At 47.7% G+C, this 24592-nt stretch overlaps 1 protein-coding gene across 1 annotated transcript in view; it reads left to right on the top strand.

The window, feature by feature from the left end:
• Positions 1-24592, top strand: part of LOC119385494 (tubulin monoglutamylase TTLL4) — a gene marked incomplete at its 3' end in the record, with an annotated part of 106370 nt that overhangs the window by 7461 nt on the left and 74317 nt on the right. Inside the window, 1 exon segment of the mRNA XM_049414006.1 lies at positions 11426-11536. Within this exon segment, the coding sequence (XP_049269963.1) occupies positions 11426-11536 (111 nt within the window).

Raw genomic sequence — 24592 nt, 5'->3', positions numbered from 1 at the left:
GCGCTTCGCGGTCAGAGTGCTATCAATAAGCACTAGTGATGTAATTTAGACGTGCTTGGAGCCGTGCTTGGTATCGCCGCAGGCGTTTATGGATGTTCTGAAACAATGAAAGCCTCGTAGACTAGCGTTGCCGCGGTCGGCCGAATGATAATACGTTTCATACGCGAGAGTGGCAAAAGACCGTGTAGGAAGCAGGGGGACGAATTTTTATCTGCCCGACTCGAGTCATTAGATAAACTGCTCAAAAATCCCTGTGCCACTAATGTCTTGGCCATAACTGTTTGCTATTTGCAACGAAGGCATCGGCTATCATGGTGTGAGCCATTTTCTGTCACAACAAACCTTTCTCTTTATAAAAATATTTCTATGATTAATTGTAATCAATAAGCAAGACTTAATTATGCTAATGACAGCATAAATACAAAAAATATGTGTAATTATTTCAGTATATGGCCGTATTAGATTGCAATATTATCTTTTCTGTCATGTCTGTCACACCACTCCTTCATACAGAGAACTTGGTTTGAAATCCATACTGGTTTTTTTTAGATAAAAAAAAAGAAGGTTATGAAAAAAGAACAAAGGCACACTGCAGAAAGGCCACATGTCCAAGAAGTGAAACATCATAAAAAAAAACCAAAGATCACAATCTTTAGGTGTTTTAGAGAAGGCCAAACTTTAAACGCCGTTTTCTCAATACTGTTTTTTTGGCATCTTGCTCAGCTTGTGGAGCAGATATCTTGGCAACTACTACACCGATTTTGATTCCGTTTTTTCTTTTTCAATCCTTGAAGTCTTGTTGACAGGATGACATTATTCTTTACCTTGCTTAGGGCCTAGTTTTTTTTGTAAGTGATAATTAGTGCATGAGAAGTTCTGATGCAATACATGAAGCTGATGGGGATGTTATTTGTAAAAAAACTAAAAGCAATAGACAATTTTTAATAATGTCATCCTGTGTAGAGCTATTTTGAGTAAAGATCAAAACCACTTGGACCTTCCTGGCATGTTTTGTTACAATGCTAGGCTTTTCACCAGCAGACTATGTCATCAGATCATGTAACATAGTGTAATTTGAAAACTACTCGAGATATCACAATGAAACTTTATATATAGCTATTCGAGGCACTCTTCAGTATGCCTGCCAAATTTCATTACTCTAGGTCAACAAACAAAAAAGTTTTTTTCGATCGCCACCTCCCCCCTTAAAACATAGTTGTGATGAATCCCTGACCGAGTCACATTGAGCCTAATGCATTCGCTGACCACATAATTAAGCTGTACTGGTTTGTCCTATATTTACCGGATAGTGTGTATCCTGCGTACCGCGATAACCTTTTGTGCCATAAAACTTACCTGTGCCACTGAACTTGCTGGCGCCAAAATGGGGCGCAAAAGGTCTTCCATCATCTTTAGAATTGCAGAGATTGCTTGATCAATGATTCTGACTTCCATGCGATTGTGTCGACATCTTTGCGGATCAGCATTGGGAAAGAATGAAGGTGAAATGGTGGCCACCCACGAACGCGTCAGTATGACTTATCGCCGACAACCCTATCACCTTCAGCAATCTGCATGCTTTTGATAGGCGACAGCACTTTCAAGCAGCACGCACTTGAACGGGACCGCGTTCAAGTGTGTGCCGCTTTGCAGAAATGAAATCAGCTTGCTGTTGCTGAGTTGAGTGTTGCAGGTGCCGAGAAACCTCGCTGCATTGACACTGTCACACCAAGCGCGTGCGTATGATACAGCAAGCGTAGCGCTGTTGTAACCATGCTGCACGCTTTTATTAGGTGGCCACGTGCCGTCGTCCGCTGCCAGGACCACTAGAGAATCCCGCAGGTGCGGAATGCACATCATTTGCAGGAAGCTCATTGTTGCTGCGATAACCCAACTAGCTAATCGCCACATCTCTGCAGGGTCTCGAGTGGAGTGGGTGTGAAGAACACTCTCACGGGCAAATGCGTGCATACGGTGCAGCAAGCAGCCCGGCACTGATGGCGTGAGCCGAGTAGGCGACGCGCTGCGCGCAACTAGCCAGGGACGATCGGCTCCACGTGGCCGTACCTTGTTTCAGTGAAACTGTGTCAGTTTTTGCTTAGTGGCAGGTTGCGGTACATGCGCGTACACATGTAACGCAGAAAGCCGATACTGTTCGTTCTTTCGCTATGTCAGTCGCTGTATATCCCGGACCCTGCAATAAGTTTCGAAATGCTCCTTGGCACTGCCACCGCACACTATCGGATGGCCGTGCGAAAGAGCGAGAATTTTTTGCACTTTGACAAAAAGAAAAGAAAGGTGTTGTGTGGGTACTTGTGGCAATATTTTCTGTGGCACTATATTTATTTCTTTGTTGGTGGCGACGGCGCATGTCAGAAGATGCAAATTTGTACTTGCTGGTTAATGCATACTACTGTTCCGTGTTCCCGGCGAGTACGTATTAATGAGATTTCACTTTAGTTGGATGCCATGCGGTTCCACATCTGTATAATGCAGGAGGTCTGAAAAGTTAGTCTTAGTCGGGGTACAGTAATACCTCGTTAACTCGAACTCGCATATCTCGAAAAATCGGCTAAGTCGAAGTTTTCCGCGGTACCGAACAATTTCCCATAGGTGCAATGTATTTATTGCCCTTTATCTCGAAGTATTTCCGTGCCCACTTTCGGTTATCTCGAAATCTCGACTGAGAATGGAACCAAAACTTCGCCGCCGAACCGTTTCACAAAATACAGTAAAAGCTCGTTAATTCGGATTTCACGGGACCGGAAAAAATGTCCGAATTAACCGAATGCCGAATTAACGAATAAACAGGAAAAACAACATTAAAATCAAGTTGCAGAGGCATACCTTTATTTGCTGAAGTATTTTGTAATGGTCGTCTGCGTTTTCGCGCAGATTCCGGCTGACATTACAATTTTTCTTAACGCTTCCAAACGGCCAACAGCACGCAAACTGTTGCAAGTGCTCAGGCAAACGTCCTCTAATATCAAAAGCGCCTCCGAGACTTCCTGTGAGGTGCGACGATGAGGTCACAACATCATTAATAATTTCTTGATCGGGCAGGAGACCAGTCGTGGCGACAAAATCATCAATTGCGATGTAGTCCTGAAGGGTCATATTGTGGGAAGGACAGCATCGAAGGTCGGACAGTCATCGTCGGTGGACTCGGCTGATAACTCGTCGATGCCATCGTCAGCTACTGCCGCATGCTCGGGCCTCACATGTAAACACGGTCACAACGGGGAAAAATAAGAGAACTCCGCAAGAAGAGACGGTGCCGACACAACACAAGGGAAAATGGCGTCGGAGGCGCATTGGAGCGAAGAAAGAAGACGCCGACGTTCGGTGACGCTGCGATCGCCCCCACTAGTTGATGACGATGGCGATGTCACTCGGGTTTCGGTTTCGCTCCTGTGGTGCCAGCGATGCTTTACCACAATTTTGTGTAGCGGCAGCCGTCAGCATTTGTCCGAATTAAGGGGGGACGCGGCTTTCGTATCGCGAAAAATGGCAAAAAAATCGATTTTTTGAAAATCACATTTTCAGTTTCTGTAGCCCTTTTTATATCCGATTCCAAAATATCTTCACCGAAAACCGCGTAGAAGTGCTATAAAAAAATTGTTGCGCCTGCCGAGGTGGCGAAAATTATTGGGGAAATCGCAAAAAAACACTGATTTTCAAAAAATCATAGCTCCGCAACGACGCCACCGGGCGCCGATATCTTGGGCTCATCGGAAAGCGCATTTCTCCGTCTTCAAATTCCCCGCCGCAGCTGGCTCCTCCCGTCGAAAACAAGCGCACAAAAAGCAAATGTTCGAAGGTCGTTTCGAGCCCTCCGATTGGCCGCGTCCGCCATGTTGTCCCAGCGCGGCTCGCCATTGGTCCGATGCTCGCTCCGGGAGATCGTCGTCTGCAGCTCGTGCGTCTCGAGCTCACGGCGCTCACGGCTGTCGAAAGTCGCGTTACTTCGTTGCGTGTTCGCAATCGCTCTGTGTTCACGGCTCGACGATAACTTTGAACAAGAACTACGTTTTAGTTTGGAGCTACTAGCGGAAGCTCGGTGGGATTACGATGGCGCGCCGCACTCGTAGCGAACATCGCAAACGCGCGTCTCGGACCGACTTTCTAGCGTTGACTCGTCGGATCCGTGGTTGGAGGTTCTGCTTATGCGCACTTCGGATGTCGTGACGAAGATGATCGCAGGACGACTCTTTGTACTCGCGACCACGCATTACGTACTTTGAAACATCGGGCACCGCGGCCGGCGCGTCTACTGCTCGGAGTCGTCACTAGGCCTAACTCCGCTCACGGCGTCGGCACGCGAGACGAACCTCGAACTTTGCGGGCAAGAGCAACGCGTTAGCGGATTCGTGGCAGTGTGCTTCTTCGCAAGGAACGAAGCGCTTCCCCCGCCGGCTTCTCGGTACAGCGGATGGTCATTTTACGCATCGGCAGCGGACCCCACGGCCAAGCTCGTCGCGCAGCTGGCGCGCGTCGGCGTCCCGCAATGCGAGGCCAAACACGTTGCGCGCCTATTTTTCGTCGCCGCACCTAGGCATATTGCGCATCGTCACCGAATGCCGCCACCTAGCACATCGCGTGCCGACTTCCTGGACTATGCGGCCGAGCACTTAGAGGTGAAATAAAGCACTGTTGATGCAATTTAGGCGCGCTTGGAGCCGTGCGCGGTATCGCCGTAAGCGCTCATGAATCATCTGAAAAAATAAAAGCCTCGCAGAAAACCGTGTCCGCGACCGGGTGAATGATAAAGCGCATCGCAGGCGAGGTTTACAAATTAGCTTGACGAGTGAAACAGGGAGATGAATTCATATATGCCCAGTTCGCGTCTTGAATAAACTGCTAAGGAATTCCTATTCCACCAATGTCTTGGCCATAACTGCCTGTTATTTAGGAGGAAGTGATAGGTTGCCATGATGAGAGCCGCTTTTAGTATCCTATAAAAATGATTCAATGATCAATTGCAATCAAGACTGTTAATTATGTTAATGAGAGCATGAATACAAGAAAGCTGGCAAATCATCATAGTACAAGACCTACTTGAATTACAATATCTTGTTTTTTGTCATGTCTATTACACCACTTCATAACTTCGTTTAAAATTCATGCTACATGTTCTTTGTATATCAGAAAAGGATTTTAAGAAAAAAGGAAGAAAACAAAGGCACAACCGATAAAAGGCCACATGTGCAAGAGGTCCAACCTTATAAAACACCTTAAAGATCACAATCTTCTTGTGTTTTAGAGAAGCAAGGCACCTCAAACTAAAGACAGGGCACTCAAGAAAGTGCACATTACGAAGGACTCAAAAGTTTACAACCCCAGTGCCTTTTGATGAAGTAATATCGTTGGTACAACTTTAAAAGCCGTTTTCTCAAAACGACTTTTCTTGCTTCCTGCTTCGCTTGTTCCGCTGATTTCTCACTGACCGCTGGGTCTATTTCAGTTCCGTTTTTTGTTCTATATTCCTTGATGCACAGTTCAGGGCGTGACATTCTTGCTTTTTCAGTATGGCGTTTTGATAATTAGCTATTTGACGAGTTGCACAAAGCCTCGATGCCTGTTGCGCAGTCACCTCATGAAAAATGAAAACTAAAAAAAATTTTGTTGCAAATAAAAAAATCTAAGAATGTGACGCCCGCAATCAGACATCTTAGAATGCATAGCACTTTGAACGAGTTTCCTATCGCATTTTTTAAGCGAGTCAGACTTGGAACAAGAGCAGAAGGTGAAATATATTGTAAATCAAAAAGTTGTAAAGATATATTCATGAAATTTCTACAGTAGCATTAAAACAACATTTCAAATAAGTGTGCCAATTTTCATCAAAATCCATGAAGAAATAAGAAAGTTGGTACCGAAAGCCACGTCCCCCCTTAAAGGAGCACTGACATCAAATTTCAAGATCGAGATGTGCCCATCATTCGATCGCTTGGTATGCATAGGTCTTCTTGGCCAAATTTGAACGGCATCCGTCGCGTGGAAGTTATTTTAATTCGATGTCAAACAGCGTAGGAGAAAAAACAAAAAATCGGCTGCCCTGCAACATCGACACTAGTGCTACGTGTTCGGTGTGATACATTGCACAAAAATCACCCTGAGTGACGATACGCTAGTAACAATGACGTCGGCGATATCTGAGTGTGTTTGGAGCCGACTGCCAGCCATGCTTTCACTCTCTTTGCTGTGTCGAAGCGTGCGGCGTGCGTTTGCGGGGCGCACATGCACAATACGACGACTGGCACCCGGCGAGGCCTATTGTTCCGCACCCCTCTCGCTTTGTTGTCGGGCTGCTCTCGAGGTAGTTTTCGTGAGGGGTCACGCGCTTAAGGGGAGACGCGGGTCTTGGAACGGTCAAAAATGGTCAAAAAATCGATTTTTCGCAAAGCTTATTTTCGAGGCGTTTGTACTTCTGAGCACCTACTCTCAAATTGCTAACGCTAAATTCGGTCGGGAAACGCGATAAAATCGGCTTTCAAAGCACCCCGGCAGCACTAAAATGTCCCCAAAAGGACGAAATTTGTTCGAACTTCCCGCGCGCGCCATGAGCGTTGCAGCGGGCCGAGCGCCGCCATCTTGGGCTAGATTTGAAGCTGTTTTCTTTGTGCACATTTTGCGCCATCTCAAAATGGCGTCGCTCAAGCAGAACGGCCGCCGTCGCGGGTTTTCTGAAGGTCGTTTCCAGGCCACTGATTGGCTCTCACGCGGCGCGCTTTTCAAGCGCGCCTTTCCGAGTCTCCCATTGGCTGGCGCGACCGACACGTCATTTTTTTTTTTCTTTGTGTTTGGTTCTCCGCCGTGGCTGTCCGTTTGTGTGCGCCTGCTTTTGCGATCGTGCGTGTTTCTCGACGGACCGTGTCTCTACTTTGTGCCGGTAGTTTTTCCACGCGATCGAGATGCCTGGAGACTCTCGTCTGAAACCATCGACGCAACGAGCTTTTGGAAGCCGTAAAAAACGGGCTTGGAACAAGAAGGCGCCGGCTACAAGTGCACCGTCGGCAGCGGAGTTGGAGTCGCGGCCGGACCCTTTGGACCTGCCGGGAACTTCAACTGACGACACCGTGGGACCAAGTTCGACTAGCGAAACACTTCGGGTTGATGCCGCGTACTACTCAACGGCGGAGCAGGCGCAGCGAGTTGAGAGATCGGCGCAAACGAAGACCGTTCTGTCTGGAAAGTCGGCTACCCAGCGCAAGTTCGACCTTCTTGGAGTAAGCGCGGAGTGCCAGACCGGTGACGCCGGGACCGATTTTTTGCTCGTCGATATGAAAGTTTTGAATAACTTTTTTGCACAAGCGAAGTGCGACAAATGCGACGCAAAAAGTCTCAGCGTGAGGAAGGCAACGGACAAGGAGTACGGCCTTGCGGTAAAGCTTATTTTTTCTTGCAGCAGTTGTGATTTCGAGAAGAAGCAATTTTCTTCTCCGAGAGTGAGCGGAACTGCCACCATCACTCCCTTCGAAGTCAACATGAGGGCCATGAAGGGGATACAGATGATAGGCAAAGGTGTTACTGCCCTTTCGGACTTTTGTGCGTGTATGAACCTTTCGCACCGAGGCTTGCACCACAAGACGTTTCAGGGACACCTAAAAAGTTTAGTGAAAGCCTGCGAAAACACAGCGACTGAAAGTGAAGCTGCTAGTGTGGCAGTAATAAAAGAGCTGTATACAGACTTCCTGAACCCCATAGGGAACATCGATGTTGTGTTCGACGGCTCATGGATGACGCGAGGTCGGAGCTCACACATAGGTGTGGGCTGCATCATTGAGCTCTACACTGGCCTTGTAATTGACCATGTTGTTTACTCAAACTTTTGTCTCGGCTGTGCCCTGGGACCACAGCCTAGAAAAAGACTCTCTGCGTTTACGCAAGGCAAATGCAACTCATCTGAAGAGCACCAACACAAAAAAGACTCTTGCAAGGAGACACAAAACGGGTGCAACTGAAGATTACAGTCCTGGACTACTTTGAAGGTATTCTCTCAAGCATAGCAACCTATTACCCAGGGTAACATGCTGCCTAACATCTAGAAGGTTCTTCCTAAAGACTGAAAAGACATGAACAGCCAGTCGCTTGAGCCTCATACCCCATGGCTTTTTTAGAACCCCCCAGCCGCTTGTCATGGTGGGGTTTTGATCATGCTTTGCACATTGGAAAATTTTTTTAGATATGATTCCTTGGGTGGAACAAGACACTTTCTGTTTTGTTTTGAAGGGAAACAGATGGGGAACATGTGAATAAAATTTATGGTTAAAGGTTCCTTTTAGAAATTTATACAGTGCGTGTCAATCTTCAAACGCGATTTTCTCAGCTTCACATTTTTTGCCAACTTGACCAGCCTTACGGATCTTTTCATTATGTTTTTGTAAGGTAATTTTGATAAATTTTATACCGTTGAATTCGTAAGAAATAGGACTGTGGAGCTATGCTATTTTTTTTGTGGCTAAGATGAACATATGAAATTTTGTGAACAATAATGTGAGCTAATTGCATTTCAAGATTACACAATGTCAATACAATTAAAAGTTCTTATATGATGATATATCTCAGTGACAATATAAATAGCATAGCTCCACATGGCAGGTCTTTGGCTACAGCTGCATCTTAAACAGAACCTAAAAATACTGAGGGAAAGTGTCTTAATGACCCGTAAGAAATTACCTAATTAGATTTCACTTATGCTCTCACAATTTGATAACTAATTGAAGTACATGAAAACTAATTATATTTTTGAAAACAGGAGGAAGAAATACATATACACACCCAATTTCATTACAATATCTCCAATAATAAAACTTTTCGTTTCGAGACCAGTGTCTCCCCTTAACAGGTTTAACCCATACCGAGGCACCCACATACTTTCAATCTCTACCGCGCGCGCGGGGCCCCGATTTGAAAACCGCGCTTTCTACGTCACCACAGCTTGAGTGCACGTGGTCTTTGACGCTCCCCGCATGGGTCGCTAGTTTCTTGTGGTTTTTAGGCGGGCGTTTTGAAGTGACGCTAAAATGGTCACAATTAACTACGCTAGAATTAGTTATACGATACGCTAGAGCATTTACGATTTAACTTGGGGATTACCAGACCCAAAGCTACAAATTACAGTAAAAAAGTCACCAAGAAAAATTTTGCTGTCAGGGGTCCTTTAAAGGAGCACTGACATCAAATTTCAAGATCGAGATGTGCCCATCATTCGATCGCTTGGTATGCATAGGTCTTCTTGGCCAAATTTGAACGGCATCCGTCGCGTGGAAGTTATTTTAATTCGATGACAAACAGCGTAGGAGAAAAAACAAAAAATCGGCTGCCCTGCAACATCGACACTAGTGCTACGTGTTCGGTGTGATACATTGTACAAAAATCACCCTGAGTGACGATACGCTAGTAACAATGACGTCGACGATCTCTGAGTGTGTTTGGAGCAGACTGCCAGCCATGCTTTCACTCTCTTTGCTGTGTCGAAGCGTGCGGCGTGCGTTTGCGGGGCGCACATGCACAATACGACGACTGGCACCCGGCGAGGCCTATTGTTCCGCACCCCTCTCGCTTTGTTGTCGGGCTGCTCTCGAGGTAGTTTTCGTGAGGGGTCACGCGCTTAACAGGTTTAACCCATACCGAGGCACCCACATACTTTCTATCTCTACCGCGCGCGGCCCCGATTTGAAAACCGCGCTTTCTACGTCACCACAGCTTGAGTGCACGTGGTCTTTGACGCTCCCCGCATGGGTCGCTAGTTTCTTGTGGTTTTTAGGCGGGCGTTTTGAAGTGACGCTAAAATGGTCACAATTAACTACGCTAGAATTAGTTATACGATACGCTAGAGCATTTACGACTTAACTTAGGGATTACCAGACCCAAAGCTACAAATTACAGTAAAAAAGTCACCAACAAAAATTTTGCTGTCAGGGGTCCTTTAAGCGGTGCGGAGCCCAATTCTGACGAATTAACGAAGGTTTGGTCCCATAGATTAACATGCACTTTGGCCGGGACCAATAGAGCCGTCCGAATTATCCGAATTTCCGAATTAACGGGTGTCGAATTAACGAGCTTTTACTTTACTAGCGGCAAAATGTCATACGTTTCACAAGGTTCGCGCGAGGCTGCCGCGTTTAGACGAAGTGGACACTGTTCCCTAAAGTGTCGGAACCTAGCGGCATACCAACTTTGTCGGGCAACCCTGTGTCACGTGATGTGACGCTATAGACGTGCGCATAAGGAGGCCCTGTAAAATAGCTCGGGTCGTACACGTTTTGTTTACCGTCAGAGATGCGATTTCAGCATTTTATTTACGCAAGGCACGTCGCGCTGATTTTTTCGTTGGCCGTGCGATGTGGTGAGGATAACGCCACCAAAGCAAAGCAAGTCACTGATGCTGCAAAGAAAGGTAGCCCTAATCAAAGAAACGGATTCGAGGCTCGAAGTTTCTGGGCGTCAGGACGGCGCTGAATGTGTGGCATCGTGTGAGAGGAGCCCCTTCCAGTGACATGGACAGATAAGGCCGATTCTCTGGACTTAACAGTGGGCTAAACTGATCTAGCCTGCAACATCGGCTGGTTTGACCATTTTCTTAAGCCAAACAACGTGGCGTCACGCACAGTGATTGCGGCAGCGTGGACGCAGCTACTCGAGGGGTGACGACATCCGTCGAAACAAAAAACGTGCTTTGCTTGATGTGAAATAAATTTGAGTGCAGCGGCGCGGATGATCGGCACATGCGATGTGTTAAGCAGGTCGAGAAAGCTTTGCTAGGTGCAAGTGTTACTGAGAGGCAGACCAGCCTTAGTCGGTCTCTGCACTAAATAAAAAAGCATTGCCGGAAAACACAGCTGGTTAATAGCGCTGGTATGTCATTATTTTTCTTCAAAACCTTTACAAAGAGCCAGTTAGGCGCTCCTGTTAAGAAACTGGTCAGTAGAAATAATGTTTCTAGATAGAACTGAACTTCTCAATGGAAATTGCCCAACTTTGCTTATCTCAAAAATCCGCTTATCTCGAAATTTTTTCTGGTTTTTACTACTTCGAGTTTACGAGGTATTACTGTATTTCCATGATTTTGTTTGCTTTTTGTGAGCTTTTTTTTTTCCAGCATTCATTTTGTTCGCAATGCAGGTTCTCGGATTTAATCTTTCAACATTTATTCCCCAGTATTGTGTATCAATTCTCGGACGTGCACTGCTGCTCGCTTACCATGTTTTGCATTTGTGCAACCTTTGAAAAAGGTTGTTTTGGTTATACTGTGGTACCGCTTATAGCGTGGATATTCGAGACTCTGGCGACTTATGTTACAAGTGGACTACACTGTACATTTATGTAGTTTTATTTTGTTTCTTTGAGAGCATGTTCGATCACTGTCTCTAATATTACACATTGCAACTCTACATTGCTTTCCACTACCCAATATGTGCAGTGCTTCCCCTGCCGGCGTGCATCCGCAAGCAGCTACGGTGGAAAGTGACTAGCATCACGCCTCTACTCATTCGTCAGACAGTTGTCCGGTCAGGTTTCCGGCTAACCCGAGGTTAGTACCTCTCCTGTGTGTCCATTCCATGTGTCCTTGTCATTTGCTGTGCTGCTACGAAGCTTAAAATGGCCATTGCCTGACTGGATAGGTGTGCGGGCATTCCTTCCTACGGCTTTCGCATTGCAGCTGTTTCCACCTCCCGCCACACCTTTGTGGTGTTGCTGTGGCCCTGCTGCTGCGTTCGCTACTGCCGTCCACACAAAGTAAAGGCAACAGTGAGCTCGCACCCCTTTCGTCTTTATTTGTGCACCCCTTTTGGCTTTATTTCGAACTGCCATGCAATGATGCTGCATGGCAGTTGCTCCCAGTAGTCATTGTCTTGCCTTGCAAGGTGTCCAAGTTGGGAAATAAATTTCAGCATAACATGCAGCATTTGCACAGTAATGAACGAACCGCTGGGTTTAATTCGTGCAGTAGCCCTGAAACAGAAGTGTTCGAATTTTTGTGGCGCTAGCTTTCAGCATCGTTGTACAGTTGCCGACCGTTTATTCGGACGCTGAAAATTCGGACATGCTCATTTGCGGCACAGCCACTCATCCCGTAGAAGTATAATGTAATCTCGCGACCGAAAATTGAGACGCCCCACAGCATGCCGTTAGTTTTTTCGGACTCTGGCTGGCTGATCGAGTACGACGTAGACCACCAGGACAGCGATGTTTACAATATTTTTGCTATGTTGCCAGCACTGAAAGGTTGCACTAGCTAAATCCACGCAGAAATTACAATTGTCGATCTCGAAGGCTATCTTGGTTGTCTACCGTAATGGTTGCATTTGTAGCGTTAGCTACACTGCCCTAGCCGAGCCAGTTTCACGTGGCTCCTCAAGAGCCGTGCTGCGCGTGCGCGAGGATCAGTGATGTCACACAGCTGGCGCATCGAAGCCGGCATCTCCTGCGCACTCCGCCGCTGCCGCGCGCAACTCAGTGCCACCGGTCTGCGCTTTTCAGAGGAGCGACGCTGTAGCCGAGGTAGACGTACTGGCGCTGCCGCGCGCGCAGCTATTCGCCTTCGCTGTGCAGTCACCATCTAACACTGCACTGGAGCCACTTGATACCTCTGGCTGGTGTTTGCCAGTGTGGTTTAGCCATGGTAAAGGAGAGTGCAAATGCTGCTCAACGGCGCAGAAGAGCGGAGAAGCTTAAGGGGGGACGCGGCTTTCGTATCGCGAAAAATGGCAAAAAAATCGATTTTTTGAAAATCACATTTTCAGTTTCTGTAGCCCTTTTTATATCCGATTCCAAAATATCTTCACCGAAAACCGCGTAGAAGTGCTATAAAAAAATTGTTGCGCCTGCCGAGGTGGCGAAAATTATTGGAGAAATCGCAAAAAAACACTGATTTTCAAAAAATCATAGCTCCGCAACGACGCCACCGGGCGCCGATATCTTGGGCTCATCGGAAAGCGCATTTCTCCGTCTTCAAATTCCCCGCCGCAGCTGGCTCCTCCCTTCGAAAACAAGCGCACAAAAAGCAAATGTTCGAAGGTCGTTTCGAGCCCTCCGATTGGCCGCGTCCGCCATGTTGCCCCAGCGCGCCTCGCCATTGGTCCGATGTTCGCTCCGGGAGATCGTCGTCTGCAGCTCATGCGTCTCGAGCTCACGGCTGTCGAAAGTCGCGCTACTTCGTTGCGTGTTCGCAATCGCTCTGTGTTCACGGCTCGATAACTTTGAACAAGAACTACGTTTTAGTTTGGAGCTACTAGCGGAAGCTCGGTGGGATTACGATGGCGCGCCGCACTCGTAGCAAACATCGCAAACGCGCGTCTCGGACCGACTTTCTAGCGTTGACTCGTCGGATCCGTGGTTGGAGGTTCTGCTTATGCGCACTTCGGACGTCGTGACGAAGATGATCGCAGGACGACTCTTTGTACTCGCGACCACGCCTTACGAACTTTGAAACATCGGGCACCGCGGCCGGCGCGTCTACTGCGCGGAGTCGTCACTAGGCCTAACTCCGCTCACGGCATCGGCACGCGAGACGAACCTCGAACTTTGCGGGCAAGAGCAACGCGTTAGCGGACTTGCGGCAGTGTGCTTCTTCGCAAGGAACGAAGCGCTTCCCCCGCCGGCTTCTCGGTACAGCGGATGGTCATTTTACGCATCGGCAGCGGACCCCACGGCCAAACTCGTCGCGCAGCGGGCGCGCGTCGGCGTCCCGCAATGCGAGGCCAAACACGTTGCGCGCCTATTTTTCGTCGCCGCACCTAGGCATATTGCGCATCGTCACCGAATACCGCCACCCAGCACATCGCGTGCTGACTTCCCGGACTATGCGGCCAAGCACTTAGAGGTGAAATAAAGCACTGTTGATGCAATTTAGGCGCGCTTGGAGCCGTGCGTGGTATCGCCGTAAGCGCTCATGAATCATCTGAAAAAATAAAAGCCTCGCAGAAAACCGTGTCCGCGACCGGGTGAATGATGAAGCGCATCGCAGGCGAGGTTTACAAGTTAGCTTGACGAGTGAAACAGGGAGATGAATTCATATCTGCCCAGTTTGCGTCTTGAATAAACTGCTAAGGAATTCCTATTCCACCTATGTCTTGGCCATAACTGCCTGTTATTTAGGAGGAAGTGATAGGTTGCCATGATGAGAGCCGCTTTTAGTATCCTATAAAAATGATTCAATGATCAATTGCAATCAAGACTGTTAATTATGTTAATGAGAGCATGAATACAAGAAAGCTGGCAAATCATCATAATACATGACCTACTTGAATTACAATATCTTTTTTTTTGTCATGTCTATTACACCACTTCATAACTTCGTTTAAAATTCATGCTACATGTTCTTTGTATATCAGAAAAGGATTTTAAGAAAAAAGAAAGAAAACAAAGGCACAACCGATGAAAGGCCATATGTGCAGGAGATCCAACCTTATAAAACACCTTAAAGATCACAATCTTCTTGTGTTTTAGAGAAGCAAGGCACATCAAACTAAAGACAGGGCACTCAAGAAAGTGCACATTACGAAGGACTCAAAAGATTACGACCCCAGTGCCTTTTGATGAAGTAATATCGTTGGTACAACTTTAAAAGCCGTTTTCTCAAAACGACTTTTCTTGCTTCCTGCTTCGCTTGTTCCGCTGATTTCTCACTGACCGCTGGGTCTATTTCAGTTCCGTTTTTTGTTCTATATTCCTTGAAGCACAGTTCAGGGCGTGACATTCTTGCTTTTTCAGTATGGCGTTTTGATAATTAGCTATTTGACAAGTTGCACAAAGCCTCGATGCCTGTTGCGCAGTCACCTCATGAAAAAGGAAAACTAAAAAAAATTTTGTTGCAAATAAAAAAATCTAAGAATGTCACGCCCGCAACCACACATCTTAGAATGCATAGCACTTTGAACGAGTTTCCTATCGCATTTTTTAAGCGAGTCAGACTCGGAACAAGAGCAGAAGGTGAAATATATTGTAAATCAAAAAGTTGTAAAGATATATTCATGAAATGTCTACAATAGCATTAAAACAACATTTCAGATAAGTGTGCCAATTTTCATCAAAATCCATGAAGAAATAAGAAAGTTGGTACCGAAAGCCACGTCCCCCCTTAACTCATCGGATCCCAAAGTAGTTGCCTGGCAAAATAAATATACATGTACCACATAATGTGTATACCATGTGTGTCATTGGAGCAGCAGTAAGTATGATAATCAAACTAATCCTAGACAATCGGGAAAGCTAAGAACAATCAGCTGAACCTTTGTTAACGCTACGAGTATGACTGCGTGTGCGAGTATGATGCGGACAAAGGAAGAACGACAACACGAGCGGTGCAAGGCCAACTAGCCCAACGTCGTTCCCTTTTGGCATTCGAGAGTTTGCATTGTCAAATGTTTCTGCGGCTAGGCCTGATCTGCGGCTAGGCCTGATCTGCGGCTAGGCCTGATCTGCGTCTTGCTCTCTTGTTTGTTGCTTGGCATGTGAAGTTGAAAGGCTGAAATGGTTCCGATGGCACCCGTTCCATCTGCGCCGTCGAGACTAATAATAAAAACGCACCAACTAGAAGATACTGACGATGGAGAAAAAAGCAGCAATTGTTCACCAGGTGGAGGGCAGCCGACCTCAGTCCAAAGTCGCTTCGTAGTTTTCGCCTAGTTAGGCGATGAGATCTTCTGTCAGGTACTCAAACGTGTATAACTTTCGCATTGACGCAAAGCCGCTTTCCTTGCATTACCGTGAAGCCAGCTTGCACACCAAAATTCGCGTATAACCCGCACCCCGAGTTGAGCGCTAAATTTTCTGTGTATTTTGTGCGTGTTATATGCGAAAAAATACATTCACTCGGTGTGCGGCCAAGTACGTTCGAATTCGCGAGAGTTAAATGCAAAGGACAATGCATGCGCTTGCCGGGACCAAAGGACAAGTCATGATCATCAGATGTTCCTAACTTTTGTGGTCTATAGACAAAATGTTGCTGCAACAAAATTCGCCGACAACGATCTTTTTGGCACGTCCCGTCAATTTTGTTGTAGCGGGGTTTGACTGTATACGGTCCTGTATGCGCTAAGTATAGTAATTTTTAAAACGCATTTTACCAGTTATAACTTGCACCCTACTGCTATAAAAGTCTTGCTAATATTCAAAGTTGCTTCCACTTCACTTCAAACCAAAAAAAGTGACATTCACACATGCCTAGTACCAATTCTTAAAAATATGCGAGTTAGTTGGGTCATGACAAAAAGTGCTCATTTTTAATATGTGGTACAGTAAAACCTCAGTGTTATGAATCTTGTGGGTTCACCAAAAATATTTGTATCATCCGAAATGCGTATCACCAGAAAACATGGAAAATTAATACAGTCGAGCCCGACTATATCGAACCCGTTTATATCAAATTATCCCGTATATCGAACAATTTCTAAACACGGTAAATTTACATTGAGAATATATAGCAAAAGGTACTGTTATATCGAACGAAAATAGCAACGACAACCGATATATCAAACTCCATGTGCCTCAAAAGTGCCCCAGCAAGTTGGCTTTCCCTCGCGGTGGCGGGGAAAACTGCCGGCGCCACCCTAGAAAAAGTGGTTTAGACCCGGTTGTGCACGGGCGAACACCCCCCTGCAAGAAATGATCCTAGCCCGCTCACAGCGCTTACAGCCAATCAGAGGCCGTCGTGCTTTCTCCGAGGCGCGGAGGCGATAGAAGTGAGCGCCATTTTTTTCTTTCTTTATGCTTGTGTGCCTGCTGCTGCCTGTTTTCCTCGAGTCCTCATTCAGCGTGGTCCGTGCTGGTGGTGTTGCCTGTTGGTGCTCTGTGAACTTTATTGGCGCGCTGTCGTCATGGCTTGTGCAGAGGCCGAATTTGCCGTTCGCCGCGAAACTCGAAATCATAAATCGGGTCTAGCGCGGTGAAAAGAAGTCCGACGTCGCCGCCGCGTACAAAATTCCAAGGAGCACCTTGAGTACTATCCTGAAGAACAAGGCAGACATCAGGGCCAAGTCGGACAAAAGGCCAGGTGCCCGTGGCGCCCGACATGTGCGCACTGCTGTGTACGCAGATGTTGAAGCGGCCGTTTACAAATGGTTTGTGGACGTTCGGTCGCGAAACATCCCGGTGTCCGGCCCTATGATCGAGCAGAAAGCCAAGGACCTTGCTTTCCTGCTTGGCAGGAACGATTTCCAAGGCGGTTCAGGCTGGCTCCAACTGTTCGAAGAACGGCACGACATCGTTGGCAAAGCTGTTACAGGTGAAACAGGATGTCTACCGACCGGGAAAACCGGGAATTCTCAGGGAATTTGGGTAGTCTGGAAATTCTCAGGGAAAACTCGGGGAAATTGTGCTCCAATCAGGGAAAATCCACAGTAACTTTATTGAAAGGCAACGAAAGTCACGGTAGCGCTGGCTCGATATTTTGTGAACGCATTTTTCAAATCAAACGTCCGCTGCGACTGCGGGGAAGTGGCGCACCTCGATGCTGTCATCGCCTTCGGAGCGGTGAAGTGGGAGAGAATCCGGCTAACGCGTGGCATGCGGGAACCATGAACCACGACACATCGTATCGCGCAATGTTGTCAGGGTGTTCTGTGACTACGCGGTGTAGTTCTGTATTCTTTCTCGCGCGTGCTGTGCGTTAGCGCCTGATATGGTGTGTTTGTTATCGCTGCGTGTCAAGTAACAAGCATGATTAGTTGTAGAAGCGGTAGCAGTAGATGTAACGAGCTTGAGTTATCTTGCAAGCGATCGCGATTGTTCAGGAAGCGTATGTCTTCGACAAGGCTGGTATCTGGCAAGCCATCCCGATTGGAGAAAAAAGACTACGCTTGTTGGCTGTATCGGAGAGCTCACTCGCTCTGATCCCGAGCTTCAAAGATGCTATTTAGGACTCCGTGAAGAATAGAATAAATTTCCAGGCGAGAGCTAGCGAACTAACGGGCCCATTCACAGCAAGTGAAAGCTTTTTTCTTTTTTTTTTTTTCCCGACGAGGGCACTGCTGAAACAAGTTTTAGGCAGTCGACCGATATTTTGGGGGGCTGCAGCTCGCAATTACCAGCCACACCACGTGGATGTTTGCTACAAAGCTGAATTACAAAACTTTTCAGAGCCAAGGCATAGTGGCGACCGAAATTCGCGACACCAGCACGGGTCCCATTTGCTCGATTCGGCGCGCGATGTCGGAAAACAGTAACATTTCCACCATATAATCGGATGTGCCGTAATTCAAGCTGTTGCCGTGCTTTCATGCGATCTTAGCCCGCAGCTATATTGCTTTTTTTGCGATAGCAATTATATAGACACTACGACGCGAATTTTTTGCCTTCGCCGTGATCTTCCTTATCAAGTCCAAATTGCGATTACATCACCTCGCGCGTCGTATGCTCCATGCGCGAGTGAAAGTGCGCGAGCGCTGCCGACGAAGGAGGCTTAAGCAGAGATGAAACGAGCTGACCGTCTCGTTCGCGCGATGGGCACATGAAGATAGGAGCCGGCGGGTTGGGGAGGTGGGCGGGGGGGCTGCGTGAGTTCGACAGGAAGTGCGTACTTTGTACCAGCGGGCGTGGTCGCGTGCGCCGCGACTATCTTTAGTGGGGATCAGCAGAAGGCTCATACCTTTGTAGGTGTTGTGCTCTAATTGCAAAACTTCCGTTGAAGCCATAGATAGCAGTGGCGGATCCAAAGAGGGGGCACCGCCATAATCCACTCTGGGCTGTTGTAAATATGCTGACCCACCAAAATGCACTGCTGAGCGGGGGCTTCAGCCTTTGTACCCCCCCCCCATTAGGTACCTGAATCCGCCCCTGAGCCATAGATAGGGCACTTAGTGCAGCGGCATCATTTCCTGAAGGAGCGAGCTGCTAGCCTATATTCATGTAAAATTGCTCTTTGTTGCTATCGGATTTACTATTTTGCTCTCGCGGTGAAACTGTGACTCTTTTTTTCTAACGTGGGATGGTTTTCGATGTTTTGCGTTCGTGGAGAGCAAATGGTTCGGCTGGGCAACATGGTAGAAAAGGCGTTGCATTGCTCTGGCCAACACGCGAGGATTTGACAACAACCCGCAGCAGCAGAAAAAGCGCAATTCCACAGTGCATTAAACCCGCATTTGTTTTGTATTTACATGTGACACTCTGGCAAGGCATCTAACTGTGATTGCTGCACCTCAAGCTCAACAAAATTGATATTTTTTCACGCAAAAAATAAAAAAAAGTTTTTTCATGTTACCATATTAGTCGAGCATTCTTGTGGCATTTTCAGTTTAAGATTAATCCTTCAGTAACTGCCTTGCATGAAAGGTCGAATTGCAGTTTAACGAAGTTTCGATATAACGAAGTGAGTTGCCGCTTTTACCAGCTTCGCTATATTGAGGTTTAACTGTTCTATGTACTATTCAAGTGGGATTAAGTCGTTCTTATTTTCTGACGTGCGTATTAGAGAGTGATATCACCGAGCGATATGGTCTCTACCCATCTTGACATAAAACAATGTTCTGCTTCACTCAGGGAATTTTAGCAAAAACACTCAGGGAAAACCTGGAAAACTCAGGGAATTTAGAAAAGTAAACTCGGTAGACACCTGGTGAAAGCAGAGCGGCGGACCTGAACAGCGTAGACAAATGGCTCGAGGAAAACTGGCGAGATATCGCAGCAAGATATCAAGCTCAAGATATTTTCAATGCGGATGAAACCGCTCTATTTTGGCAAATGTTGCCAAACAAGACACTTGCGTGTCATGGCGACAAGATTTGCGGCGGCAAGGCAAACAAAGCTCGTGTGTCCGTGCTGTTTGCAGCTAATTTAGACGGATCGAAAAAGCTTCGACCTCTGGTTATCGGGAAAAGCACGGCACCGCGGTGTTTTCGAAATGCGCTGTCGCTTCCAGTTACCTACCGAGCAAACTCAAAAGCGTGAATGACCGGGGAGCTTTTCGGCAGGTGGCTATCGTCGTGGAATGATGATTTGGTAGGCGAAAATCACAAGGTGTTGCTCGTGGACAATTGTTCATCGCACCACTGCAGTATGACCTTCAGCAACATCGAGCTGCGTTTTTTGCCCCCAAACACTACGTCTGTACTGCAACCACTGGATAAAGGCGTTATACGCGCACTGAAAGCCGGCTGTCGGAAGCGCCTGGTGGAGAGGCTGCTGCAGAACCTTCGTGTCGGCAGGGAACTTAAATCGACTTGCTCGGAGCTCTTTCTATGTTGAGTAGATCGTGGGCAGATGTCACGAAGGAGACTATCCAGAACTGCTTTAGGCATGCGTGCTTCCGCATGCCTGGTGATGACACCCCAAATTCCGATGACAGCACTGCAGACACCGCAGGTGTTTCCGCCGAAGTTTGGAGCGAGCTGACAGAGTTCCCGAGAGCTATCGACGGATCGACATTCGATGAGTTCGTCAGTGTGGACGATGATGTCGTCATCATGGGTGAGCTACAAGATGAGGACTACGTTGCAGACGTCGTGCCGATCATGAGCCAAAGCGACAGCAATAAGGAAATTTAATTGACGATGGGCCATTGCCTACATCCTCCGAAGTGATTAGTGCACTTGCGTTGGTCCGGCGTTATCGCGTGAACGTGGAAGGTTGCGGCCTCAGCTGCTCCGACTCGTTGGACAACGTGGAGGCATGCGTGCTGTCGCAGGCAGCGAAGTCGACACAGAAGAAAATCCAGGACTATTTTGTTCCAAAGTAGGGCACGCAAGTAAGCCACCATATTAATAAAGTACTTTTCTTATGGTTATGTGGCTTTGTGTCAAAATCCCATAGCGGGCCTATACAGTAAAAGCTCGTTAATTCGACTCTCGTTAATTCGGAAAATCGGTTAATTCGGACACGTCATCTGGTCCCTGTAAATATACGCATCACTCTATGAGACTGGGCGCTCGTTATTTTGGACAGATTTGACCGCAAATCGGATAATTCGGCGACTTTCAGGCCGCTGGCAAGGCTCGAAAACGAAAAAAGAACAATTCGGAACAAAAGTGAAGCTCAAACGCAGCATAGCCATGGACATCAATTATCGACTTGGCTTGGATTGAGACTGGTTGAACGCCTTTTTTTCGCGTGTGGGTTTTGTTGCTTTGTTCCCGTTGGTGTGCTGCATCGTTGATCGCCGATTTATCGAGGAACGTTTCAGTACGGCTCCTTTAGCTTGATCGTTGGTGGTGCTTTTGTGCTGACTTCTCGTGCGACCGCACTCTCCGCCGATGGCAACGCCGGCGAAGCGGCCCAGGTACGAGGCCAAGGACTTCACCACCAAAGTAGAAATTTTGCGTGCCCTGAATAACGGGCTCTCCCGACAAGAAGTGATGAAGAGTGATGAAAGGGGATCCTTCAGTCGGCGGCAAGAAGCAAGGAACTAGTAACCGTACTTTTATCCGCCAACGTGACGGGAACAGAGCGCTTGCCGCTTCTCATTATCGGAAAGGTTCAAAAGCCACGCTGCTTTAAGAACATCAACAATCTTCCCGTGGATTACCGTGCCAACCGAAAAGCGTGGAGGACGGGTGAAACTTTTGCGGTACTGCAGACATCATGCGAGCTGCTGAGCACCTTGAAGGGCTCAGAAAAATTGTGTCCGCGCGAATTTCTGCTCGAAAACAGACAAGCATCCGCGATTACTTTGTTAAGTAAAGGTATGTTGAAAAAACTCGTGCATTTATTGTGTTTATTTCGACCATTCGATAATTCGGACATTCGGTTAATTCGGACATTTTTTCCGGTCCCTAGAAATCCGAATTAACGAGCTTTTACTGTATCGAATTATGCCGTATATCGAACTAATAAACGTTTTTTGGTGAGTTCGATATACCCGGGTTAGACTGTATATTACAAGAGAAAGCTAGCCTACATTTTCATTTATTTTTTCTCAGGGCCGCAGCAGCGTCATGAACAGCTCTGAACGATTGCCAGTAAAGTTTTCATACGTCAACGATCATATGTACTCTCAAATATACGGCACGTGCGCGCGCATGTGAGATTAAGGAACTACAGTCGACGACCGATAATTCGGACTCCACGGGGAACGTAAATACAGTCGAACCCGTTTATAACGAACTCGAAAGTGTCACGAAAAGTGGTCGTTATATCAGTAGTTCGTTGTATATGGACTCGCCCTTAAAAACGTGCGCTTAGCGGCTAAGGCGTTTTTTTTTCTTTGTGCACTTTTATTAAAGTGCTAACAACCCCTTCTGTGACAAGCTATGCCTCTTCGCGTCGTGAAGCGACGCCCGCTGCGTGCTCATGAGTGAATTAACCGCCTTTGCAATGAGCTGACACCGTTTCACCGAAGCGCGGTACCGCGACGTGGAGCCGATCATCCCTGGCTAGTTGCGTGCAGCGCGTCGCCTACTCGGGTCGCGGATTCACTGCCGGGCCGCTTGCTGTATGCCGTATGTGCGCGTTTGTATGTTCTTCGTGCTTGCTTCACTCCGGACCGTGCACGGGTGCGGCGACTAGCCTCTTCGTTCAACGCGGCGAAAACAAGCATTTTCCAAGCAACGTGCACTCTACGTCTCCGCGATGCTCTCTCGGCCCTGCACGACGATGCGCGGTGCACTTCAGTTGTCACCTAGTCAGACACGCAGTATACGCTCGCTGTCAGTGCATCGACGTTTCTCGGTGCCCGCGCCGCTCAATAACAGCGAGCTACTTTCGTTTCTGCAAAGCGACGCGCACTTTAAAGTGGTCTCGCACGACACGGCGGCGGCGAACTTGCGAACGGCAGCATGGCTAAGCATGGCGCGCCCGTACCACCCGTACTGCCCATATCGCCGTTAATCCGCAGTGTACGGCGTACGCCACACGCGCAGCCGAGCAGATATCTACAGATGACTGTGATAAGGTTGTTGGCTATAAGGCATAATGGCACGTTCATCGACTGCCGCCACCTCGCCTTCGCTCTTTTCTGATGCTTATCCGTGAAGGCATCGCCGCAATCGTGCGGAAGTCGTAATCGCCGATCGACCGGTCTCTGCCGTTATCGAAAAGACGGACGACCTTTTGCGCCACATTGTGGCTTCGACGAGTTTAGGGACGCAGTGAACGTTTTTGCGATGGTAAGTTATCGCGGTTATCACTTCTTGCATTTATGCCTTCTTGCGTTCCAAGGCATTGTTTGGTTCATCGCAGGCGGTCGTAGCTGCAGAGAACGGCGTCAGGATAGGGTACCGTGCGAAAGCTGACCGCAAGGCTTCATGCTGCCTACTATTTTTTTTCCCCCTCACTGCCATTCTACCACTGAAGAAACGCCTGGAAATTGTGCGACGTTGCTCGCAGCATCCGAAATCTGCGTGTGGTGCTCGCCGATCTGGGTATCTTATAGTTGCGAGTAAACTGGAGCGGGGCACGCGCGATCATGCACCCCTGTCACGCTTTAGAAGGCATGTTTTAACTTTTTTCGCTTCGTATGCGCCATATTCTTACCGCGACCGTGTCTGAAGTGTTCGTTGTAAAAGTAGGAGGCTTTGAAAAATGTTCGCTATATCTGGACGCAGCTTCAATGGTTAGCATAGGAAAATCGTAAGTGCACCCAAATATGGTCATTATAACCGATAGATCGTTATATGTGGGATCATTATAAGTGGGTTCGACTGTAAGTCCGAATTATCGAATGTCCGAAAAAACGAATGCGTCATAAAAAAATACTTTTATTGACACTTCAGGGTCCCGGTAGCCGAAAAAAGTTGTCAATGCATTGCTGCCCGCACTTCCGCTTACGTGCAACCAAGTCCGCCTGTATCTCCGCCAGTGTGATGTGATCGCTGTACGATGACGAGCTGGTTTCGTTCGTGAAGGCAACGCGTCTGTGCGGCGCACTTAGCGGTCGCACAAAGAGGCAGCATGAATGGCGGCGCGGCGCGTTTGGGTTCTCGCCTATTAAATGCTTGCACTACGCATGCAACTGCCCCAGGCCACATGCACTATCAAGCAGTTGACTGAAGATGCTTATTGTAAGGCTTGTCAGCGATTGAGCCATACTGGCGCGTTTGCCACCTGCCGCCATCACGCCTCCGTGCATTTCCACTGCTTATGCGCAAAGACATCGCCGCACGGTGCCATGATAGCGGCCCCTTTGAATTTCCGGTCCGCTTCACCCCATGGCACTTCGGCATCGCGACAAACCTGACTTTCGGACTCTGCTACTGTCGTAAACAGGTCGACTCGCGAAAGCGCTGGTTCGAACCTACGAGATGATAGACGCAGCAGAGGTGGGGGCTTCAATTATTGCCTTTTGGACCTGCAATTAGGGCAGAAAGTCCGAAAAATCGGACGCCGAAAAGTTCTAGCGTCCGAAATTTCCGACGTTCTTGACCATTGATGTTTATGGGGCTGGTGACGGTGCCGCGAAAGCATCCGAATTTTCGAGCATGTCCGGAAAATCGAGCTTCCGAAAAATCGGCATTGACTGTATCTGCCGCGTTTCGTTGTTGTCGGCGCGGTCTTCGGTGCTGGCTGTGAGGGCACCGTTGGCGCCATTTAACTCGGATCTTTTGATACAGCAGAGCGTAAAATAAAGCAAGTCTCAAGATAAAAATGAACGCGCGTGCATAACGCCTTACCGCAGACGCATTCGACAAAATGGCGGCGATAGCAGCACAGCGCGGGG

This window comes from Rhipicephalus sanguineus, chromosome 3 (assembly GCF_013339695.2).
Source record: "Rhipicephalus sanguineus isolate Rsan-2018 chromosome 3, BIME_Rsan_1.4, whole genome shotgun sequence".
NCBI classification, from domain to species: domain Eukaryota; kingdom Metazoa; phylum Arthropoda; class Arachnida; order Ixodida; family Ixodidae; genus Rhipicephalus; species Rhipicephalus sanguineus.
This window is presented reverse-complemented; position numbering and strand designations above follow the sequence as displayed.